The sequence below is a fragment of the Oncorhynchus tshawytscha genome, unplaced genomic scaffold, assembly GCF_018296145.1.
Source record: "Oncorhynchus tshawytscha isolate Ot180627B unplaced genomic scaffold, Otsh_v2.0 Un_contig_8238_pilon_pilon, whole genome shotgun sequence".
Taxonomy (NCBI): Eukaryota; Metazoa; Chordata; class Actinopteri; order Salmoniformes; family Salmonidae; genus Oncorhynchus; species Oncorhynchus tshawytscha.
The window spans coordinates 23,162-42,871 of record NW_024609216.1 but is presented as its reverse complement, the minus strand read 5'-3'; the positions used below and the strand labels follow the sequence as shown (position 1 = coordinate 42,871).

The 19,710-nt window shown below is 47.1% G+C and overlaps 1 protein-coding gene across 36 annotated transcripts; it reads right to left on the bottom strand.

The window, feature by feature from the left end:
* LOC121844440 (putative mediator of RNA polymerase II transcription subunit 26) lies at positions 1 to 19,168 on the bottom strand. Of its 36 annotated transcripts, none has more exons than XM_042314519.1 (9): positions 18,742 to 18,900; positions 18,594 to 18,635; positions 18,165 to 18,302; positions 17,704 to 17,745; positions 17,425 to 17,478; positions 16,906 to 17,079; positions 16,501 to 16,755; positions 4,655 to 5,079; positions 1 to 52 (listed from the first exon to the last, which is right to left on the bottom strand). In XM_042314519.1, the coding sequence occupies exons 1-9, from the start codon at positions 18,853 to 18,855 to the stop codon at positions 16 to 18; spliced, it is 1,281 nt and encodes a 426-aa protein (XP_042170453.1). In that variant the 5' UTR covers positions 18,856 to 18,900; the 3' UTR covers positions 1 to 15. The 36 variants fall into 36 exon arrangements, with proteins under 36 accessions (XP_042170453.1, XP_042170454.1, XP_042170436.1 ...); XM_042314520.1 differs by having other exon boundaries at positions 16,501 to 16,773; positions 16,924 to 17,079; XM_042314516.1 differs by lacking the exons at positions 1 to 52; positions 4,655 to 5,079 and adding exons at positions 15,863 to 15,930; positions 16,007 to 16,043 and having other exon boundaries at positions 16,124 to 16,506; positions 16,555 to 17,079; positions 18,742 to 18,899.
* Positions 19,169 to 19,710: the final 542 nt, after the last annotated feature.

Below are 19,710 nucleotides of genomic sequence, written 5' to 3'. Positions count from 1 at the left end.
ACTCATCTCTGGACTTCAATCCAACATGGCGTAGCAGTCAGACGTCTTTGTCCTGTCGTGTCCCATGTATATATCGTTTTACATATTTTTCTTCGCATATCTTTTAAAATATTTTGCAAAACCTCAACATCTAAATACTCTCCTGCATCCCGCCTCACCCAATGTGGCGTGGATCTGCTTTTTTTTCTAAAGTATTTATATTTACTTTGGATCTGGAATCCCTCAACTGAAGCTAGCCAGCTAACTACCATCTATCAGTCAGCAAACCATTGCCAGCGGTCATCAGCTAACCTTCAGCTCGGAAAGCTCTCGCCCGTTCGAACAACGTGACTCTAACCAGAGCATAACGGACCTCTTATTTTATCCCCGGATTCCTACCGCAAACTGAACATTTTCATCTGGATCTTCACAACTAGCTAACCACAATCCCAGATGACTACTCCTGGCTAGCGTTTCCATCCCAGAGCAAGCACCAATTAGCTTGAAGCTAACCCGGCCAGGGCTACTGTGCTACCACCGAAGCATACTCCTGAGCTACAATATCCGGACCCCTTCTACAGCCGGTACGGGGCATGGAACCCCGTAGGTCCCCTACAACTGGAATACCGACATAATCTGCCCGAGGACTCCAACAGGTCCCTCAAGCGCGACGCCCGCTGAAGGCCCATTATGCTAACCAGCTAGGCCTGCTAGCTACCTAGAGCTACTTGGAACCCTACTAAGTCCACGACTGGTCTATCGACGTCACAGCACGAAGAGGCAAGAGTTAGCCCCTGCTAACTGCTTGCTTGCTAACCCGGTCTGCTAACTGCTAGCCCCGGCTAACCCGGCCTGCTAACTGCTAGCTTACCCCGGTCTACTAACAGCTAACTTGCCGACCCCGGCCTGCTAACTGTTAGCTTGTTAGCATCGGCCTGCTAATCTGTCTGAATCGCCGTGTCCCCAGCAAGCCCAACCACTCACTGGACCCATATGTTCACTTGGCTACGCATGCCTCACTCTAATATCAATATGCCTCGTCCATTACTGACCTGGTTGGTGATTACAGTCTTATTTCACTGTAGATCCTCTAGCCCTGCTCAATATGCCTTAACCAACCATGCCTTAACCAACCATGTTGTTCCACCTGCGATGACATCACCTGGTTTAAACATCTCTAGAGACTATATCTCTCTCATCATTACTCAATGCCTAGGTTTACCTCCAATGTACTCACCGCCTACCTTACCTTTGTCTGTACACTATGCCTTGAATCTATGTTATCGTGCCGAGAAACCTGCTCCTTTTACTCTCTGTTCCGAACGTGCTAGACGGCCAGTTCGTATAGCCTTTAGCCGTACCCTTATCCTACATCCCCTCTGTTCCTCTGGTGATGTGGAGGTTAATCCAGGTCCTGCAGTGCCTAGCTCCACTCCCACCCCCCAGGTGCTCTCATTTGTTGACTTCTGTAAACGTAAAAGCCTTGGTTTCATGCATGTTAACATTAGAAGCCTACTCCCTAAGTTTGTTTTACTCACTGCTTTAGCACACTCTGCCAACCCAGATGTCTTAGCCGTGTCTGAATCCTGGTTTAGGAAAACCACTAAAAACCCTGAAATCTACATCGCTAACTATAACGTTTTCCGCCAGCATAGAACTGCCAAAGGGGGCGGTGTTGCAATCTACTGCAAAGATAGCCTGCAGAGTTCTGTATTACTATCTCAGTCTGTACCCAAACAATTTGAGCTTCTACTTCTAAAAATGCACCTTTACAGAAACAAGTCTCTCACTGCTACCGCTTGCTATAGACCTCCCTCTGCCCCCAGCTGTGCCCTCGATACCATATGTGAATTGATTGCCCCACATCTATCTTCAGAGTTTGTGCTACTATATTATATAAAAATACTATAAAAATATTGTCTGTGACTATAACAGAATTGATGTTGCAGGCGAAAGCCTGAGAAAAATCCAATCCGGAAGTGCCTCACGTTTTGAAAGCGCTGCGTTCCAATGCGTCCCTATTGAGCAGTGAATGGGCTATCAACCAGATTACATTTTCTCCGTATTCCCCAAGGGGTCTACAGCATTGTGACGTAGTTTTACGCATTTATGTTGAAGAATACCCGTAAGCGGCTACATTGCGCAAGTGGTCACCTGATGCTCCCATAGAGATTCTCAAGTAAAATACAGAGGTAGCCATTATTCCAACCGGTCCTACTGAAAAACGAATTGTCCCGGTGGATATATTATCGAATAGATATTTGAAAAACACCTTGAGGATTGATTATAAACAACGTTTGCCATGTTTCTGTCGATATTATGGAGCAAAATTTGTATATTTTTCGGCGTTTTCGTGACTGCAATTTCCGGGCGATTTCTCAGCCAACCGTGAAGAACAAACAGAGCTATTTCGCCTACAAAAATAATCTCTTTGGAAAAAAGGAACATTGGCTATCTAACTGGGAGTCTCGTGAGTGAAAACATCCGAAGCTCATCAAAGGTAAACTATTTAATTTGATTGCTTTTCTGATTTCCGTGATCAAGTTACATGCTGCTAGCTGGACAAAATGCTATGCTAGGCTATCGATAAACTTACACAAATGCTTGTCTAGCTTTGGCTGTAAAGCATATTTTGAAAATCCGAGATGACAGGGTGATTAACAAAAGGCTAAGCTGTGTCTCAATATATTTCACTTGTGATTTTTATGAATAGGAATATTTTCTAGGAATATTTATGTCCGTTGCGTTATGCTAATTAGTGTCAGTCGATGATTACGCTCCCTCATGCGGGATGGGGAGTCACTAGAGGTTTAACACCCCGGCCATCCTACAATCTAAGCTTGTTGACCTCAATCTCACACAAATTATCAATGAACCAACCAGGTACAACCCCAAATCAGTGAACACGGGCACCCTCATAGATGTCATCCTAACTAACTCGCCCTCCAAATACACCTCTGCTGTTTTCAATCAAGATCTCAGAGATCACTGCCTCATTGCCTGCATCCGTAATGGGTCTGAGACAGAACGACAACCCCTCATCACTGTCAAACGCTCCCTGAAACACTTCTGCAAGCAGGCCTTTCTAATCGACCTGGCCGGGGTAACCTGGAAGGACATTAACGTCATCCCGTCAGTAGATGATGCCTGGCTATTCTTTAAAGTGCCTTCCTCACCATCTTAAATAAGCATGCCCCTCTTAAAAAATGTAGAACTAGGAATAGATATAGTCCTTGGTTCACTCCAGACCTGTCTGCCCTTGACCAGCACAAAAGAAATCCTGTGGCGTTCTGCATTAGCATCGAATAGCCCTCGTGATATGTAACTTTTCAGGGAAGTTACGAACAAATATACACAGGCAGTTAGAAAAGCTAAGGCAAGCTTTTTCAAACAGTTATTTGCATCCTGTAGTACTAACTCAAAAAAGTTCTGGGACACTGTAAAGTCCATGGAGAATAAGAGCACCTCCTCCCAGCTGCCCACTGCTCTGAGGCTAGGAAACACTGTCACCACTGATAAATCCACTATAATGGCTACCCTTACCCTGGTCAACTGCCCGGCATCCTCCACAGCACCCCGCCAAAGCCCCCACCATTTCTCCTTTACCCAAATCCAGATAGCTGATGTTCTAAAAGAGCTGCAATATCTGGACCAGCCGGGCTAGACAATCTGGACCCCCTCTTTCTAAAAATGTATGCCGAAATTGTTGCAACCCGTATTACTAGCCTGTCCAACCTCTCTTTCGTATCGTCTGGGATTCCCAAAGTTTGGAAAGCTGCCACGGTCATCCCCCTCTTCAAAGGGGGTGACACTCTAGACCCAAACTGCTACAGACCTATATCTATCCTACCCTGTCTTTCTAAGGTCTTCGAAAGCCAAGTTAACAAACAGATTACTGACCATTTCGAATCCCACTGTACCTTCTCCGCTATGCAATCTGGTTTCAGAGCTGGTCATGGGTGCACCTCAGCCACGCTCAAGGCTCTAAATGACATCATAACCGCCATCGATAAGAGACATTACTGTGCAGCCGTATTCCTCGACCTGGCCAAGGCTTTCGACTCTGTCAATCACAACATTCTTATTGGCAGACTAGACAGCCTTGGTTTCTCAAATGACTGCCTTGCCTGGTTCACCAATTACTTTGCAGACAGAGTTCAGTGTGCCAAATCGGAGGGCCTATTGTCCGGACCTTTGACAGTTTCTATGGGTGTGCCAACAGGGTTCAATTCTCAGGCCGACTCTTTTCTCTGTATACATCAATGATGTTGCTCTTGCTGCTGGTGATTGTCTGATCCACGTCTACACAGACGACACCATTCTGTATACTTCTGGCCCCTCCTTGGACACTGTTAACTAACCTCCAGATGAGCTTCAATGCCATACAACTCTCCTTCCGTGGCCTCCAACTGCTCTTAAACGCAAGTTAAACTAAATGCATACTATTCAGTCGATCACTGCCCGCACCTGCTTGCCGGTCCAGCATCACTACTCTGGACGGCTATGACTTAGAATACGTGGACAACTACAAATACATGGGTGTCTGGTGAGACTGTAACCTCTCCTTATAATGGATATGAATCCATTATATTTTCCTGTTGATAGATATATGGTAAGTACAAAGGCCTTCAAATTCAGAGAGCAAAGTTCAGAGCAGGTTAAAGTGAACCATTACCTTGCAGAATCCTTCACTAGTGTTGAATATATGCTTGGTGCACCAATGCTAACATAACCGTCCTTGGGAGCATTTCCACTGTCAACAGGCATTGCCTCCGTAGGAGTGTAGCCGATTTGGGAGACTCCAGTTCTGCCATTCTTGTAGTGCGATTTGGAACTGTAGGAAGAGATTGGGATGACACCCGACTGTTCAACAATACTGGCTTGAGAACTACCAGAGGCATCATCTTCAGTGCTTTCGTAGTGCTTCTGCTGAGAATTTGGGGCCGGTTGCTGCTGGGAAATTTGGGCTACATGCCAAAATTGCTGAGGAATGGGGTTGGGTTGCTGCTGGGCCATTTGAGCTGGATACCTCACTTGCTGAGGTTCGACGACCAGTTCCTTCTGCTGCTCAACTGCCAGTTCCTTCTGCTGCTCGACTGCCAGTTCCTTCTGCTGCTGGGGAAATTGAGATGGATGCCACTGGCGGCAGATGATTCTCCTGATGGAGCATTTTAGCTCGATACCACATTTGCTGGGGCATGGCGGTCAGTTCCTTCTGTTGAGGTTCAGTGGCCGGTTGCTTCTGCTGCAGGGGCATTTGAGCTGGATGCCACGCTTGCTCGGACGTGGTGGGTGGTTGCTTCTGCTGCTGAGGTTCAGTGGCTGTTCGATTCTTGGACATTTGAGCTGGATGCCAGACCTGCTGAGGTTGCTGAGCTATGGGGGCCAGTTGCTTCTGCTGGGGAAATTGAGCTGGATGCCAAACTTGCTGTGGCATGGCGGTCAGTTCCTTCTGCTGAGCTTCAGGGGCAGGTTGCTTCTGATGCAGGGGCATTTGAGAAAGATGCCACACTTGCTGGGGCACGGCGGGCGGTTGCTTCTGCAGTGTGTGAAATGGATTCTTCTGGGGCATTTGAGCTGGATGCCACACTTGCTGGGGCACAGTGGTCGGTTGCTTTTGCTGCATTTGAGCTGGATGCCACACTTGCAGGGGCACGGCGGTCGGTTGCTTCTGCTGCAGGGGCATTGGAGCAGGATGCCACACTTGCTGGGGCATGGCAGTCGGTTGCTTCTGGGGCATTTGAGCTGGATGCCACACTTGCTGGAGCACAGTGGTCAGTTGCTTTTGCGGCATTTGAGCTGGATGCCGCACTAGCTGGGGCACGGCGGTCGGTTGCTTCTGCTGCAGGGGCATTACAGCAGCATGCCACACTTGCTGGGGCACGGCATGGTTGCGGCATCGGTTGCTTCTGCTGCAGGGGCATTTGAGCAGGATGCCACACTTGCTTGGGCACGGCGGCGGTTGCTTTCGCAGCATTTGATTAGGATGCCACACTTGCTGGGGCACAGCGGTCAGTTGCTTCTGCTGCAGGGGCATTTGAGCAGGATGCCACACTAGCTGGGGCACGGCGGTCGGTTGCTTCTGCTGCAGGGGCATTACAGCAGCATGCCACACTTGCTGGGGCACGGCGGTCGGTTGCTTCTGCTGCAGGGGCATTTGAGCAGGATGCCACACTTGCTTGGGCACGGCGGTCGGTTGCTTTTGCAGCATTTGATTAGGATGCCACACTTGCTGGGGCACAGCGGTCGGTGGCTTCTGCTGCAGGGGCATTTGAGCTGCCAAACATGCTGGTAAGAAAGATCATAAAGGTCATTTCAGATTCAGGTTTAGGGGGGTCATTTCCAGTCACAACTTGCAGACTTGTTTATGTGTTGCTGTGCGTTTTGTTGCCAACCTATTTTGCTACCTGACAACTTTACGCTTTTTACTTTTTAATTATCGTTTATTTTTTTGTTTTTTCCCTCAACTTTTTTCACTCCGGAAGCTTTATCTGGACATGGTTCGTCAGGACCTCCAACAGCCGAAGCTAAGTAGTAACATTAACATGATGCCTTCTAATTGCAGTCGCTGTACTCATAATATACAGGAGAACGATCGCCTTACGGCGAGGATAGCTTCAGGCGCAATCGTTAGGCAAGGGTAATTTCAGTGTAGGAAAGGATGAACACAGTCCTCGCAGCCGGACAACTTTCTCACGGTTTCTGGAAGGAAATGCTGTAGGAATGCTCAACCGGTGTCGCTCATTCAGCGACAGAAACTTTCAACCGGTTTTCCCCATTAAGCAGCAAGTCGGAGTCAGAGGCCGAGCCTTCTCGTGTCTCTACTCCTCTCGTTACGGGGTCTGAGACTCCGAAGCTTCCCACCATTAGCTCTGACAAATTGAAAACTCTAGTCATTGGCGACTCCTTTACCCGCAGTATTTGACTTAAAACGAATCATCCAGCGATCATTCACTGTTTACCAGGGGGCAGGGCTACCGACGTTAAGGCTAATCTGAAGATGGTGCTGGCTAAAGCTAAAACTGGAGAGTGTAGAAAGTATAGAGATATTGTTATCCATGTCGGCACCAACGTGGTGTTAGGATGAAACAGTCAGAGATCACCAAGCGCAACATAGCTTCGGTGTGTAAATCAGCTAGAAAGATGTGTCGGCATCAAGTAATTGTCTCTGGCCCCCTCCCAGTTAGGGGGAGTGATGAGCTCTACAGCAGAGTCTCACAACTCAATCGCTGGTTGAAAACTTTTCTCTGCCCCTCCCAAAAGATAGAATTTGTAGATAATTGGTCCTCTTTCTGGGACTCACCCACAAACAGGACCAAGCCTGACCTGCTGAGGAGTGACGGACTCCATCCTAGCTGGAGGGGTGCTCTCATCTTATCTACCAACATAGACAGGGCTCTAACTCCTCTAGCTCCACAATGAAATAGGGTGCAGGCCAGGCAGCAGGCTGTTAGCCAGCCTGCCAGCATAGTGGAGTCTGCCACGAGCACAGTCAGTGTAGTCAGCTCAGCTATCACCATTGAGACCGTGTCTGTGCCTCGACCTAGGTTGGGCAAAACTAAACATGGCGTTGTTCGCCTTAGCAATCTCACTAGGATAAAGACCTCCTCCATTCCTGTCATTATTGAAAGAGATCATGATACCTCACATCTCAAAATAGGGCTACTTAATGTTAGATCCCTTATTTCAAAGGCAATTCTAGTCAATGAACTAATCACTGATCATAATCTTGATGTGATTGGCCTGACTGAAACATGGCTTAAGCCTGATGAATTTACTGTGTTAAATGAGGCCTCACCTCCTGGCTACACTTGTGACCATATCCCCCGTGCATCCCGCAAAGGCGGAGGTGTTGCTAACATTTCCGATTGCAAATTTCAATTTACAAAAAAAATGATGTTTTCGTCTTTTGAGCTTCTAGTCATGAAATCTATGCAGCCTACTCAATCACTTTTTATAGCTACTGTTTACAGGCCTCCTGGGCCATATATAGTGTTTCTCATTGAGTTCCCTGAATTCCTATCGGACCTTGTAGTCATAGCAGATAATATTCTAATCTTTGGTGACTTTAATATTCACATGGAAAAGTCCACAGACCCACTCGAAAAGGCTTTCGGAGCCATCATCGACTCAGTGGGTTTTGTCCAACATGTCTCTGGACCCACTCACTGTCACAGTCATACTCTGGACCTAGTTTTGTCCCATGGAATAAATGTTGTGGATCTTAATGTTTTTCCTCATAATCCTGGACTATCGGACCACCATTTTATTACGTTTGCAATTGCAACAAATAATCTGCTCAGACCCCAACCAAGGAGCATCAAAAGTCGTGCTATAAATTCACAGACAACACAAAGATTCCTTGATGTCCTTCCAGATTCCCTCTGTCTACCCAAGGACGCCAGAGGACAAAAATCAGTTAACCACCTAACTGAGGAACTCAATTTAACCTTGCGCAATACCCTAGATGCAGTTGCACCCCTAAAAACTAAAAACATTTCTCATAAGAAACTAGCTCCCTGGTACACAGAAAATACCCGAGCTCTGAAGCAAGCTTCCAGAAAATTGGAACGGAAATGGCGCCACACCAAACTGGAACTCTTCCGACTAGCTTGGAAAGACAGTACCGTGCAGTACCGAAGAGCCCTTACTGCTGCTCGATCATCCTATTTTTCTAACTTAATTGAGGAAAATAAGAACAATCCGAAATTCCTTTTTGATACTGTCGCAAAGCTAACTAAAAAGCAGCATTCCCCAAGAGAGGATGGCTTTCACTTTAGCACTGATAAATTCATGAACTTCTTTGAGGAAAAGATCATGATTATTAGAAAGAAAATTACGGACTCCTCTTAAATCTGCGTATTCCTTCAAAGCTCAGTTGTCCTGAGTCTGCACAACACTGCCAGGACCTAGGATCAAGAGAGATGCTCAAGTGTTTTCGTACTATATCTCTTGACACAATGATGAAAATAATCATAGCCTCGAAACCTTCAAGCTGCATACTGGACCCTATTCCAACTAAACTACTGAAAGAGCTGCTTCCTGTGCTTGACCCTCCTATGTTGAACATAATAAATGGCTCTCTATCCACCGGATGTGTACCAAACTAAAAGTGGCAGTAATAAAACCTCTCTTGAAAAAGCCAAACCTTGACCCATAAAATATAAAAAACTATCGGCCTATATCGAATCTTCCATTCCTCTCAAAAAGTTTAGAAAGGGCTGTTGCGCAGCAACTCACTGCCTTCCTGAAGACAAACAATGTATACGAAATACTTCAGTCTGGTTTTAGACCCCATCATAGCACTGAGACTGCACTTGTGAAGGTGGTAAATGACTTTTTAATGGCATCAGACCGAGGCTCTGCATCTGTCCTCGTGCTCCTAGACCTCAGTGCTGCTTTTGATATCATCGATCACCACATTCTTTTGGAGAGATTGGACAAGTTCTGGCCTGTGAATGGTCTCTGTGAATGGTTTGTCCTCTGACAAATCAACTGTACATTTCGGTGTTCCTCAAGGTTCCGTTTTAGGACCACTATTGTTTTCGCTATATATTTTACCTCTTGGGGATGTCATTCGAAAACATAATGTTGTGCCTAATGGTTCCCAAGCGGGAACTACACCCCCCCGTTCAACTCAAACGGTAGCGCAGGGAATGCAAAAATATTCTTAGAAATATTTAACCTCCACACATTAACAAGTCCAATACCTCAAATGAAAGATAAACACCTTGTTCATCTACCCAGCGTGTCAGATTTTTAAAATGTTTTACGGCGAAAACAGAACATATATTTATGTTAGACCACCACCAAAACAAAGAAAAAACGTAGCCATTTTGTCCAACAAAAGATACAATGACAAAAGCAGGATTAAAAGAAAAATCATTCACTAACCTTTTGAAAATCTTCATCAGATGACAGTAATATGACATGTTACACAGTACATTTATGTTTTGTTCGATAATATGCATTTTATATCCATAAATCTCGGTTTACATTGACACCATGTTCAGAAAATTCTCCAAAATGTCCGGAGAAATTATAGAAAGCTACGCCAGATAACGCCAGATAACAGAAATACTCATCATAAACTTTGACTAAAGATACATGTTTTACATATAGTTAGAAAAAAACTCTTGTTCTTAATGCAACCGTTGTGTCACATTTTTTTATACGTTACGGAATTAGTTTACTATGCAATAATCTGAGACGGCGCTCAGACGTAACAATATTTCTCCGCTATGTTGGAGTCAACAGAAATACAAAATTACAACAGAAATATTCCCTTACCTTTGATGGTTTTCGATCAGAATGTAGTGGAAGGAGTTATACTTACCCAATACATCGTTTTGTTTCATAATGTTCAATTCTAGTGTCCATGTAATAGCATATGCTACCACTTTCAGCTCAAATGCCCAAAAAATGACTTCTGGTCCAGAATAATTGCGCATCAGAACTTCCAAATTACATATTACAGGTCGACGGAACTGGTCAAACTAAGTGCAGAATCAAGCTTCAGGATGTTATAAACGTACAAAACGAATGGCATTCCAACCGGACAATCCTAGTTCATCTGGGGCTGACTGGAACAAAGGAAGCTCTCTGTCCAAAGCGTGCCTTCACGCACATGAAAATCCTTACGACAGTTTTTCACCCCATTGGGTCAAAGTTCACAGCATATGCACCATTAAACACTCTACTGAATGAGGACATCTAGTGGAAGACAAAGGAAGTGTTTCCAGATCCATAACTGGTTGGGAAGGGAGGGGGCGATGACGTCAAAGTTGCCCCAACTTTCAGGATTCCAAAACTAGTTTGGAAGATTGCCCGCCCTGTGAGTTCTGTTATACTCACAGACATAATTCAAACGGTTTTAGAAGCTTCAGTGTTTTCTATCCAATAATAATAATAATATGCATATATTAGCAATTTAGGACAGATTTTTATGCAGTTTACTATGGGCACGCAATTCATCCAAAGGGGAAATACCGCCCCCTATCCTTAAGTCATTAACTTTCACTGCTATGCGGATGACACACAGCTGTACATTTCAATGAAACATGGTGAAGCCCCAAAATTGCCCTCGCTAGAAATCAAATCAAATCAAATCAAATTTTATTTGTCACATACACATGGTTAGCAGATGTTAATGCGAGTGTAGCGAAATGCTTGTGCTTCTAGTTCCGACAATGCAGTAATAACGAACAAGTAATCTAACTAACAATTCCAAAAAAACTACTGTCTTATACACAGTGTAAGGGGATAAAGAATATGTACATAAGGATATATGAATGAGTGATGGTACAGAGCAGCATAGGCAAGATACAGTAGATGGTATCGAGTACAGTATATACAGTATGTAAACCAAGTGGCATAGTTAAAGTGGCTAGTGATACATGTATTACATAAGGATGCAGTCGATGATATAGAGTACAGTATCAACGTATGCATATGAGATGAACAATGTAGGGTAAGTAACATTATATAAGGTAGCATTGTTTAAAGTGGCTAGTGATATATTTACATCATTTCCCATCAATTCCCATGATTAAAGTGGCTGGAGTAGAGTCAGTGTCATTGACAGTGTGTTGGCAGTAGCCACTCAATGTTAGTGGTGGCTGTTTAACAGTCTGATGGCCTTGAGATAGAAGCTGTTTTTCAGTCTCTGGGTCCCAGCTTTGATGCACCTGTACTGACCTCGCCTTCTGGATGACAGCGGGGTGAACAGGCAGTGGCTCGGGTGGTTGATGTCCTTGATGATCTTTATGGCCTTCCTGTAGCATCGGGTGGTGTAGGTGTCCTGGAGGGCAGGTAGTTTGCCCCCGGTGATGCGTTGTGCAGACCTCACTACCCTCTGGAGAGCCTTACGGTTGAGGGCGGTGCAGTTGCCATACCAGGCGGTGATACAGCCCGCCAGGATGCTCTCGATTGTGCATCTGTAGAAGTTTGTGAGTGCTTTTGGTGACAAGCCGAATTTCTTCAGCCTCCTGAGGTTGAAGAGGCGCTGCTGCGCCTTCCTCACGATGCTGTCTGTGTGAGTGGACCAATTCAGTTTGTCTGTGATGTGTATGCCGAGGAACTTAAAACTTGCTACCCTCTCCACTACTGTTCCATCGATGTGGATGGGGGTGTTCCCTCTGCTGTTTCCTGAAGTCCACAATCATCTCCTTAGTTTTGTTGACGTTGAGTGTGAGGTTATTTTCCTGACACCACACTCCGAGGGCCCTCACCTCCTCCCTGTAGGCCGTCTCGTCGTTGTTTCAGACATAAGGAAGTGGATGGCTGCAACGTTCTACTTTTAAACTCAGACAAAACAGACATGCTTGTTCTAGGTCCCAAGAAACAAAGAGATCTTCATTTGAATCTGACAATTAATCTTAATGGTTGTACAGTCGTCTCAAATAAAACTGTGAAGGACCTCGGCGTTACTCTGGACCCTGATCTCTCTTTTGAAGAACATATCAAGACCATTTCAAGGACAGCTTTTTTCCATCTACGTAACATTGCAAAAATCAGAAACTTTCTGTCCAAAAATGATGCAGAAAAATGTATCCATGCTTTTGTCATGGTTAGACTACTGCAATGCTCTACTCTCCGGATACCCGGATAAAGCATTAAATAAACTTCAGTTAGTGCTAAACACGGCTGCTAGAATCCTGACTAGAACCAACAGATTTGATCATATTACTCCAGTGCTAGCCTCCCGACACTGGCTTCCTGTCAAAGCAAGGGTTGATTTCAAGGTTTTACTGCTAACCTAAAAAGCATTACATGGGCTTGCTCCTACCTATCTCTCTGATTTGGTCCTGCCGTACATACCTACACGTACGCTACGGTCACAAGACGCAGGCCTCCTAATTGTCCCTAGAATTTCTATGCAAACAGCTGGAGGCAGGGCTTTCTCCTATAGAGCTCCATTTTTATGGAACGGTCTGCCTACCCATGTCAGAGACGCAAACTCGGTCTCAACCTTTAAGTCTTTACTGAAGACTCATCTCTTCAGTGGGTCATATGATTGAATGTAGTCTGGCCCAGGAGTGGGAAGGTGAACGGAAAGGCTCTGGAGCAACGAACCGCCCTTGCTGTCTCTGCCTGAGATATCTGCCTGAGATATCCCTCTAGTGGTGTGGGGGCTGTGCTTTGGCAAAGTGGGTGGGGTTATATCCTTCTTGTTTGGCCCTGTACGGGGGGAGTCCTCGGATGGGGCCACAGTGTCTCCTGACCCCTCCTGTCTCAGCCTCCAGTATTTATGCTGCAGTAGTTTGTGTCGGGGGGCTAGGGTCAGTTTGTTATATCTGGAGTACTTCTCCTATCCTATTCGGTGTCCTGTGTGAATTTAAGTGCACTCTCTCTAATTCTCTCTTTCTCTCTTTCTTTCTCTCTCGGAGGACCTGAGCCCTAGGACCATGCCTCAGGACTACCTGACATGATGACTCCTTGCTGTCCCCAGTCCACCTGGCCGTGGTGCTGCTCCAGTTTCAACTGTTCTGCCTTATTATTGGACCATGCTGGTCATTTATGAACATTTGAACATATTGGGCATGTTCTGTTATAATCTCCACCCGGCGAAGCCAGAAGAGGACTGGCCACCCCACATAGCCTGGTTCCTCTCTAGGTTTCTTCCTAGGTTTTGGCCTTTCTAGGGAGTTTTTCCTAGCCACCGTGCTTCTACACCTGCATTGCTTGCTGTTTGGGGTTTTAGGCTGGGTTTCTGTACAGCACTTTGAGATATCAGCTGATGTACAAAGGGCTATATAAATACATTTGATTTGATTTGATTCATAAAATCTTGGGAACACCTATTCACACGATGTGGATTATAAACATGTCCAGACATAGAGAACGATCACATCAAGAAGGTGTAACAGTGATGAATGGCTATTCAATGTACAACAGTAGTCTTCTGTAACAAGCAATATGTATTAAATATGTTTACATACATCCATGACTGAATGGTTTCACGAACGCCTTTAAAGGTTTTGTAAGTAAGTTGTAACAGGCCTCATTCAGCAGTCTGAATTAAACTAGAGACACCAAAACATCCATGTTTAGAGAAGCTTGGAGATTATTCCACAAGTAAGGGGCAAAGAGCTGATTTACTGAACTCTGTACAGACCAAAGGAGTTAGCAATCCATGAGAATGTGTATGATAACCCTGACTCGTACATCTAATGGTTATTGTAGATGTTAGCTACAGAGGGAGTTTACAGTGTGTAAAAGAGCTTTATAAAGGCAAAGAGAGCAACGAATTGACCTACGTGACCTCAGAGGGTCAGCCTACTTTATGATAGAGAATGCAGGGATGTGTACTGAACCTGTACCCATAATAAAACAAAGTGCTCTAGGCTTTAATGAAGTGGCAGCTGCATTCATATAGATGATTTTGCAATAGTCTAGGACCAGTAAGAACATTGATTGAATTATCTGGTTTGTACTATTTTAAGCGAGAGGCCAGACCTATTTCTATAGAAGAAGCCCCTTTTATTTTCAGCATCTTAATGAATTCATCAATTTGTTTTTCAAAAAGACAACTTAACGTATATACTGATACACCGTACCAGGTACGTACACTTCAATCATTAGAATCATTTTTGTGTACTCTAGAAAACATACACTTAGTTTTCCATGAATTCAATAATAATTTAAGGTCAATAAAGGTGTTCTGCAAAATAATGAAAGCCTAATGTAAATCACATAGAGCCTGATCAGCAGGGCGGGTCAATTGAGTACACAACGGTATCATCTGCATACAGGTCAAAATCAAATCAAATCAAATTTTATTTGTCACATACACATGGTTAGCAGATGTTAATGCGAGTGTAGCGAAATGCTTGTGCTTCTAGTTCTGACAAGTAATCTAACAATTCCAAAACTACTGTCTTATACAGTGTAAGGGGATAAAGAATATGTACATAAGGATATATGAATGAGTGATGGTACAGAGCAGCATAGGCAAGATGGCTTTAGTATTCCTTTTGTCATTTTTTTACATGTAATCTAAGGTCTTCACAACCAAATGCATACAACTGTTTCCATTCCCCCATGGCTATATAAACTGAACTCTAGGTTTCATTTGCGTGATATAGAATTGAAAGTTTCTACCATGCCTCTCTGCAGATCCTCTCGAGCTCTGTCAGGTGTGATGTGGAGCTTTGCTGGACAGCTTTTTTCAGGTCTCTCCAGAGATGTTTGATCGGGTTTAAGTCAGAGCTATGGCTGGGCCACTCAATGGTGCCAGGTTTCCTCCAGACGTGACGCTTGCCATTCAAGCCAAAGAGTTCATTATTGGTTTAATCATACCAGAGAATCTTGTTTATGGTTTTAGAGTCTTTAGGCAAACTCCAAGCCGGCTGTGATGTGCTTTTTACTGAGGAGAGGCTTCCACCTCTCCACACTACCATAAAGCCCTGATTGGTGGAGTGCTGCAGAGATGGGACTCTAGAGCTCTGTCAGAGTGACAATCGGGTTCTTGATCACCTCCCTGACCAAGGCCCTTCTCCCCAGATTGCTCAGTTTGGCCCGGCGGCCAGCTCTAGGAAGATTCTTGGTGGTTCCAAAGCTCTTCCATTTATAAACGATGGAAGCCACTGTGTTCTTAGGGACCTTCAATGCTTCAGACATTTTAGTACACTTCCCCAGAGCTCTTAATCAGGGATTTGTCTGACAGTCTCACTGTAGACAATGCATGCCTACATCTAAAGTATGAATATATGAGGAATGTCTGACAACTCACCCCATCAAATGCTCTTATGTAGACCCAAGCTTTTATTTTGAATCAGTAGCAAAGGTAAAAGATGAGAAAACCAAAGAATTAACTGAACAGTAGTCATTTTTACTACGGACTGCAAGCAATGGACATGCAACATTTCAAAGAGACAAGGCATTTTTAAAGTAAAATTGTTTATTGATTCCATCACACTAGAGTAGCAAGAGCACCAGCAACTTCCCGGTCTAAAAAGCAGAAAGAAATGCAAACAATGTCAGCAACACAGAATGTTAAGTAACCAATGTCAAAAACAATACTCACCATTAGAGCTTCTAGAGGATGAATCCATTATATTTTCCTGTTGATAGATATATGGTTAGTACAAAGGCCTTCAAATTCAGAGAGCAAAGTTCAGAGCAGGTTAAAGTGAACCATTACCTTGCAGAATCCTTCACTAGTGTTGGATATATGCTTGGTGCACCAATGCTAACATAACCGTCCTTGGGAGCATTTCCACTGTCAACAGGCATTGCCTCCCTAGGAGTGTAGCCGATTTGGGAGACTCCAGTTCTGCCATTCTTGTAGTGCGATTTGGAACTGTAGGAAGAGATTGGGATGACACCCGACTGTTCAACAATGCTGGCCTGAGAACTACCAGAGGCACCATCTTCAGTGCTTTCGTAGTGCTTCTGCTGAGAATTTGGGGCCAGTTGCTGCTGGGAAATTTGGGCTACATGCCAAAATTGCTGAGGAATGGGGTTGGGTTGCTGCTGGGCCATTTGAGCTGGATACCTCACTTGCTGAGGTTCGACGACCAGTTCCTTCTGCTGCTCAACTGCCAGTTCCTTCTGCTGCTCAACTGCCAGTTCCTTCTGCTGCTGGGGAAATTGAGATGGATGCCACACGAGCGGAGGCTGCTGGAGAATGGCGGCCAGATGATTCTCCTGTTGAGGTTCAGTGGCCGGTTGCTTCTGCTGCAGGGGCATTTGAGCTGGATGCCACGCTTGCTCGGACGTGGTGGGTGGTTGCTTCTGCTGCTGAGGTTCAGTGGCTGTTCGATTCGTGGACATTTGAGCTGGATGCCACACCTGCTGAGGTTGCTGAGCTATGGGGGCCAGTTGCTTCCGCTGGGGAAATTTAGCTGGATGCCGAGCTTGCTGGGGCGTGGTGGATGGTTGCTTCTGCTGCTGAGGTTCAGTGGCTGTTCGATTCGTGGACATTTGAGCTGGATGCCACACCTGCTGAGGTTGCTGGGCTATGGTGGTTGGTTCCTTCTGCAGTAGAGGCATAGCGGCCAGTTGCTTCTGCTGGGGAAACTGAGCAGGATGCCACACTTGCTGGGGCACGGCGGTCGGTTGCTTCTGCTGCAGGGGCATTTGAGAAGGATGCCACACTTGCTGGGGCACAGCGGTCGGTTGCTTCTGCTGCAGGGGCATTTGAGATGCCACACTTGCTGGGGCACGGCGGTCGGTTGCTTCTGCTGCAGGGGCATTTGAGCAGGATGCCACACTTGCTGGGGCACAGCGGTCGGTTGCTTCTGCTGCAGGGGCATTTGAGCAGGATGCCACACTTGCTGGGGCACGGCGGTCGGTTGGAGGGCATTTGAGCTTGCTGGGGCACAGCGGTCGGTTGCTTCTGGTTGCTTCTGCACGCAGGTTTGAGCAGGATGCCACACTTGCTGGGGCACAGCGGTCGGTTGCCACACTTGCTGTCTGCAGTGTGTGAAATGGATTCCACACTTGCTGGGGCACAGCGGTCGGTTGCTTTTGCAGCATTTGATTTGGATGCCACACTTGCTGGGGTACAGCGGTCGGTTGCAGGGGCATTTGAGAAGGATGCCACACTTGCTGGGGCACGGCGGTCGGTTGCTTCTGCAGCATTTGAGCTGGATGCCACACTTGCTGGGGCACGGCGGTCGGTTGCTTCTGCTGCAGGGGCATTTGAACAGGATGCCACACTTGCTGGGGCACGGCGGTCGGTTGCTTCTGCTGCAGGGGCATTTGAGCAGGATGCCACACTTGCTGGGGCACGGCGGTCGGTTGCTTCTGCTGCAGGGGCATTTGAACTGGATGCCACACTTGCTGGGGCACGGTTGCACAGCGGTCGGTTGCTTCTGCTGCAGGGGCATTTGAGCAGGATGCCACACTTGCTGGGGCACGGTCGGTTGCTTCTGCTGCAGGGGCATTTGAGCAGGATGCCACACTTGCTGGGGCACAGCGGTCGGTTGCGTCTGCAGTGTGTGAAATGGATTCCACACTTGCTGGGGCACAGCGGTCGGTTGCTTCTGCTGCAGGGGCATTTGAGCAGGATGCCACACTTGCTGGGGCACGGCGGTCGGTTGCTTCTGCTGCAGGGGCATTTGAGCAGGATGCCACACTTGCTGGGGCACGGCGGTCGGTTGCTTCTGCTGCAGGGGCATTTGAGCAGGATGCCACACTTGCTGGGGCACGGCGGTCAGTTGCTTCTGCTGCAGGGGCATTTGAGCAGGATGCCACACTTGCTGGGGCACGGCGGTCGGTTGCTTCTGCTGCAGGGGCATTTGAGCTGGATGCCACACTTGCTGGGGCACGGCGGTCGGTTGCTTCTGCTGCAGGGCCATTTGAGCTTGATGCCACACTTGCTGGGGCACAGGCGGTCATTTGAGCAGGATGCTTCTGCTGCAGGGGCATTTGATTTGGGATGCCACACTTGCTGGGGCACACGGTCGTTGCTTTGAGCTGGATGCCACACTTGCTGGGGCACGGCGGTCGGTTGCTTCTGGCAGGGGCATTTGAGAAGGATGCCACACTTGCTGGGGCACGGCGGTCGGTTGCTTCTGCTGCAGGGGCATTTGAGAAGGATGCCACACTTGCTGGGGCACAGCGGTCGGTTGCTTCTGCTGCAGGGGCATTTGAGAAGGATGCCACACTTGCTGGGGCACGGCGGTCGGTTGCTTCTGCTGCAGGGGCATTTGAGCAGGATGCCACACTTGCTGGGGCACAGCGGTCGGTTGCTTCTGCAGCAGTTTGATTTGGATGCCACACTTGCTGGGGCACGGCGGTCGGTTGCAGGGGCATTTGAGCAGGATGCCACACTTGCTGGGGCACAGCGGTCGGTTGCTTTTGCAGCATTTGAGCTGGATGCCACACTTGCTGGGGCACGGCGGTCGGTTGCTTCTGCTGCAGGGGCATTTGAGCAGGATGCCACACTTGCTGGGGCACGGCGGTCGGTTGCTTCAGGGGGCATTGGCAGGATGCCACACTTGCTGAAATGGATGCCACACTTGCTGGGGCACGGCGGTCGGTTGCTTCTGCTGCAGGGGCATTTGAGCAGGATGCCACACTTGCTGGGGCACGGCGGTCGGTTGCTTCTGGGGCATTTGAGCTGGATGCCACACTTGCTGGGGCACGGCGGTCGGTTGCTTCTGCTGCAGGGGCATTTGAGCTGGATGCCAAACTTGCTGGGGCACGGCGGTCGGTTGCTTCTGCTGCAGGGGCATTTGAACTGATGCCACACTTGCTGGGGCACGGTGGTCGGTTGCTTCTGCTGCAGGGGCATTTGAACTGGATGCCACACTTGCTGGGGCACGGCGGTCGGTTGCTTATGCGTCAGCATGTGAGCTTGATGCCACACTTGCTGGGGCACGGCAGGCGGTTGCTTCTGCTGCAGCATGGGAGCTGGATGCCACACTTGCTGGGGCACGGTTGTCGGTTGCCTCTGCGGCTGAGCTTCTGCAGCTGGTTGCTTCTGATGCAGGGGCATTTGAACTGGATACCACACTTGCTGAGGTTGCTGGGACATGGGGGCCAGTTCCTTCTGCAGGATGGCGGCCGGATGTTTCTGTTGCGCTTGCATTTGAGATTTTGGAGACTTATAATTGCCATATCCTAGAGACCGAAGTGATCCTGCATAGAGCCATGCCGCATTAGAATCCAGTGCAGGAGACCAATCACCTAGGTACAAAATATAAACTGTAAAATGCCAGCATTTGAAGGTTATGGAACTGCGTAGCTGTTTTTTGAAATGAACTCACCTTCTGATGTAGA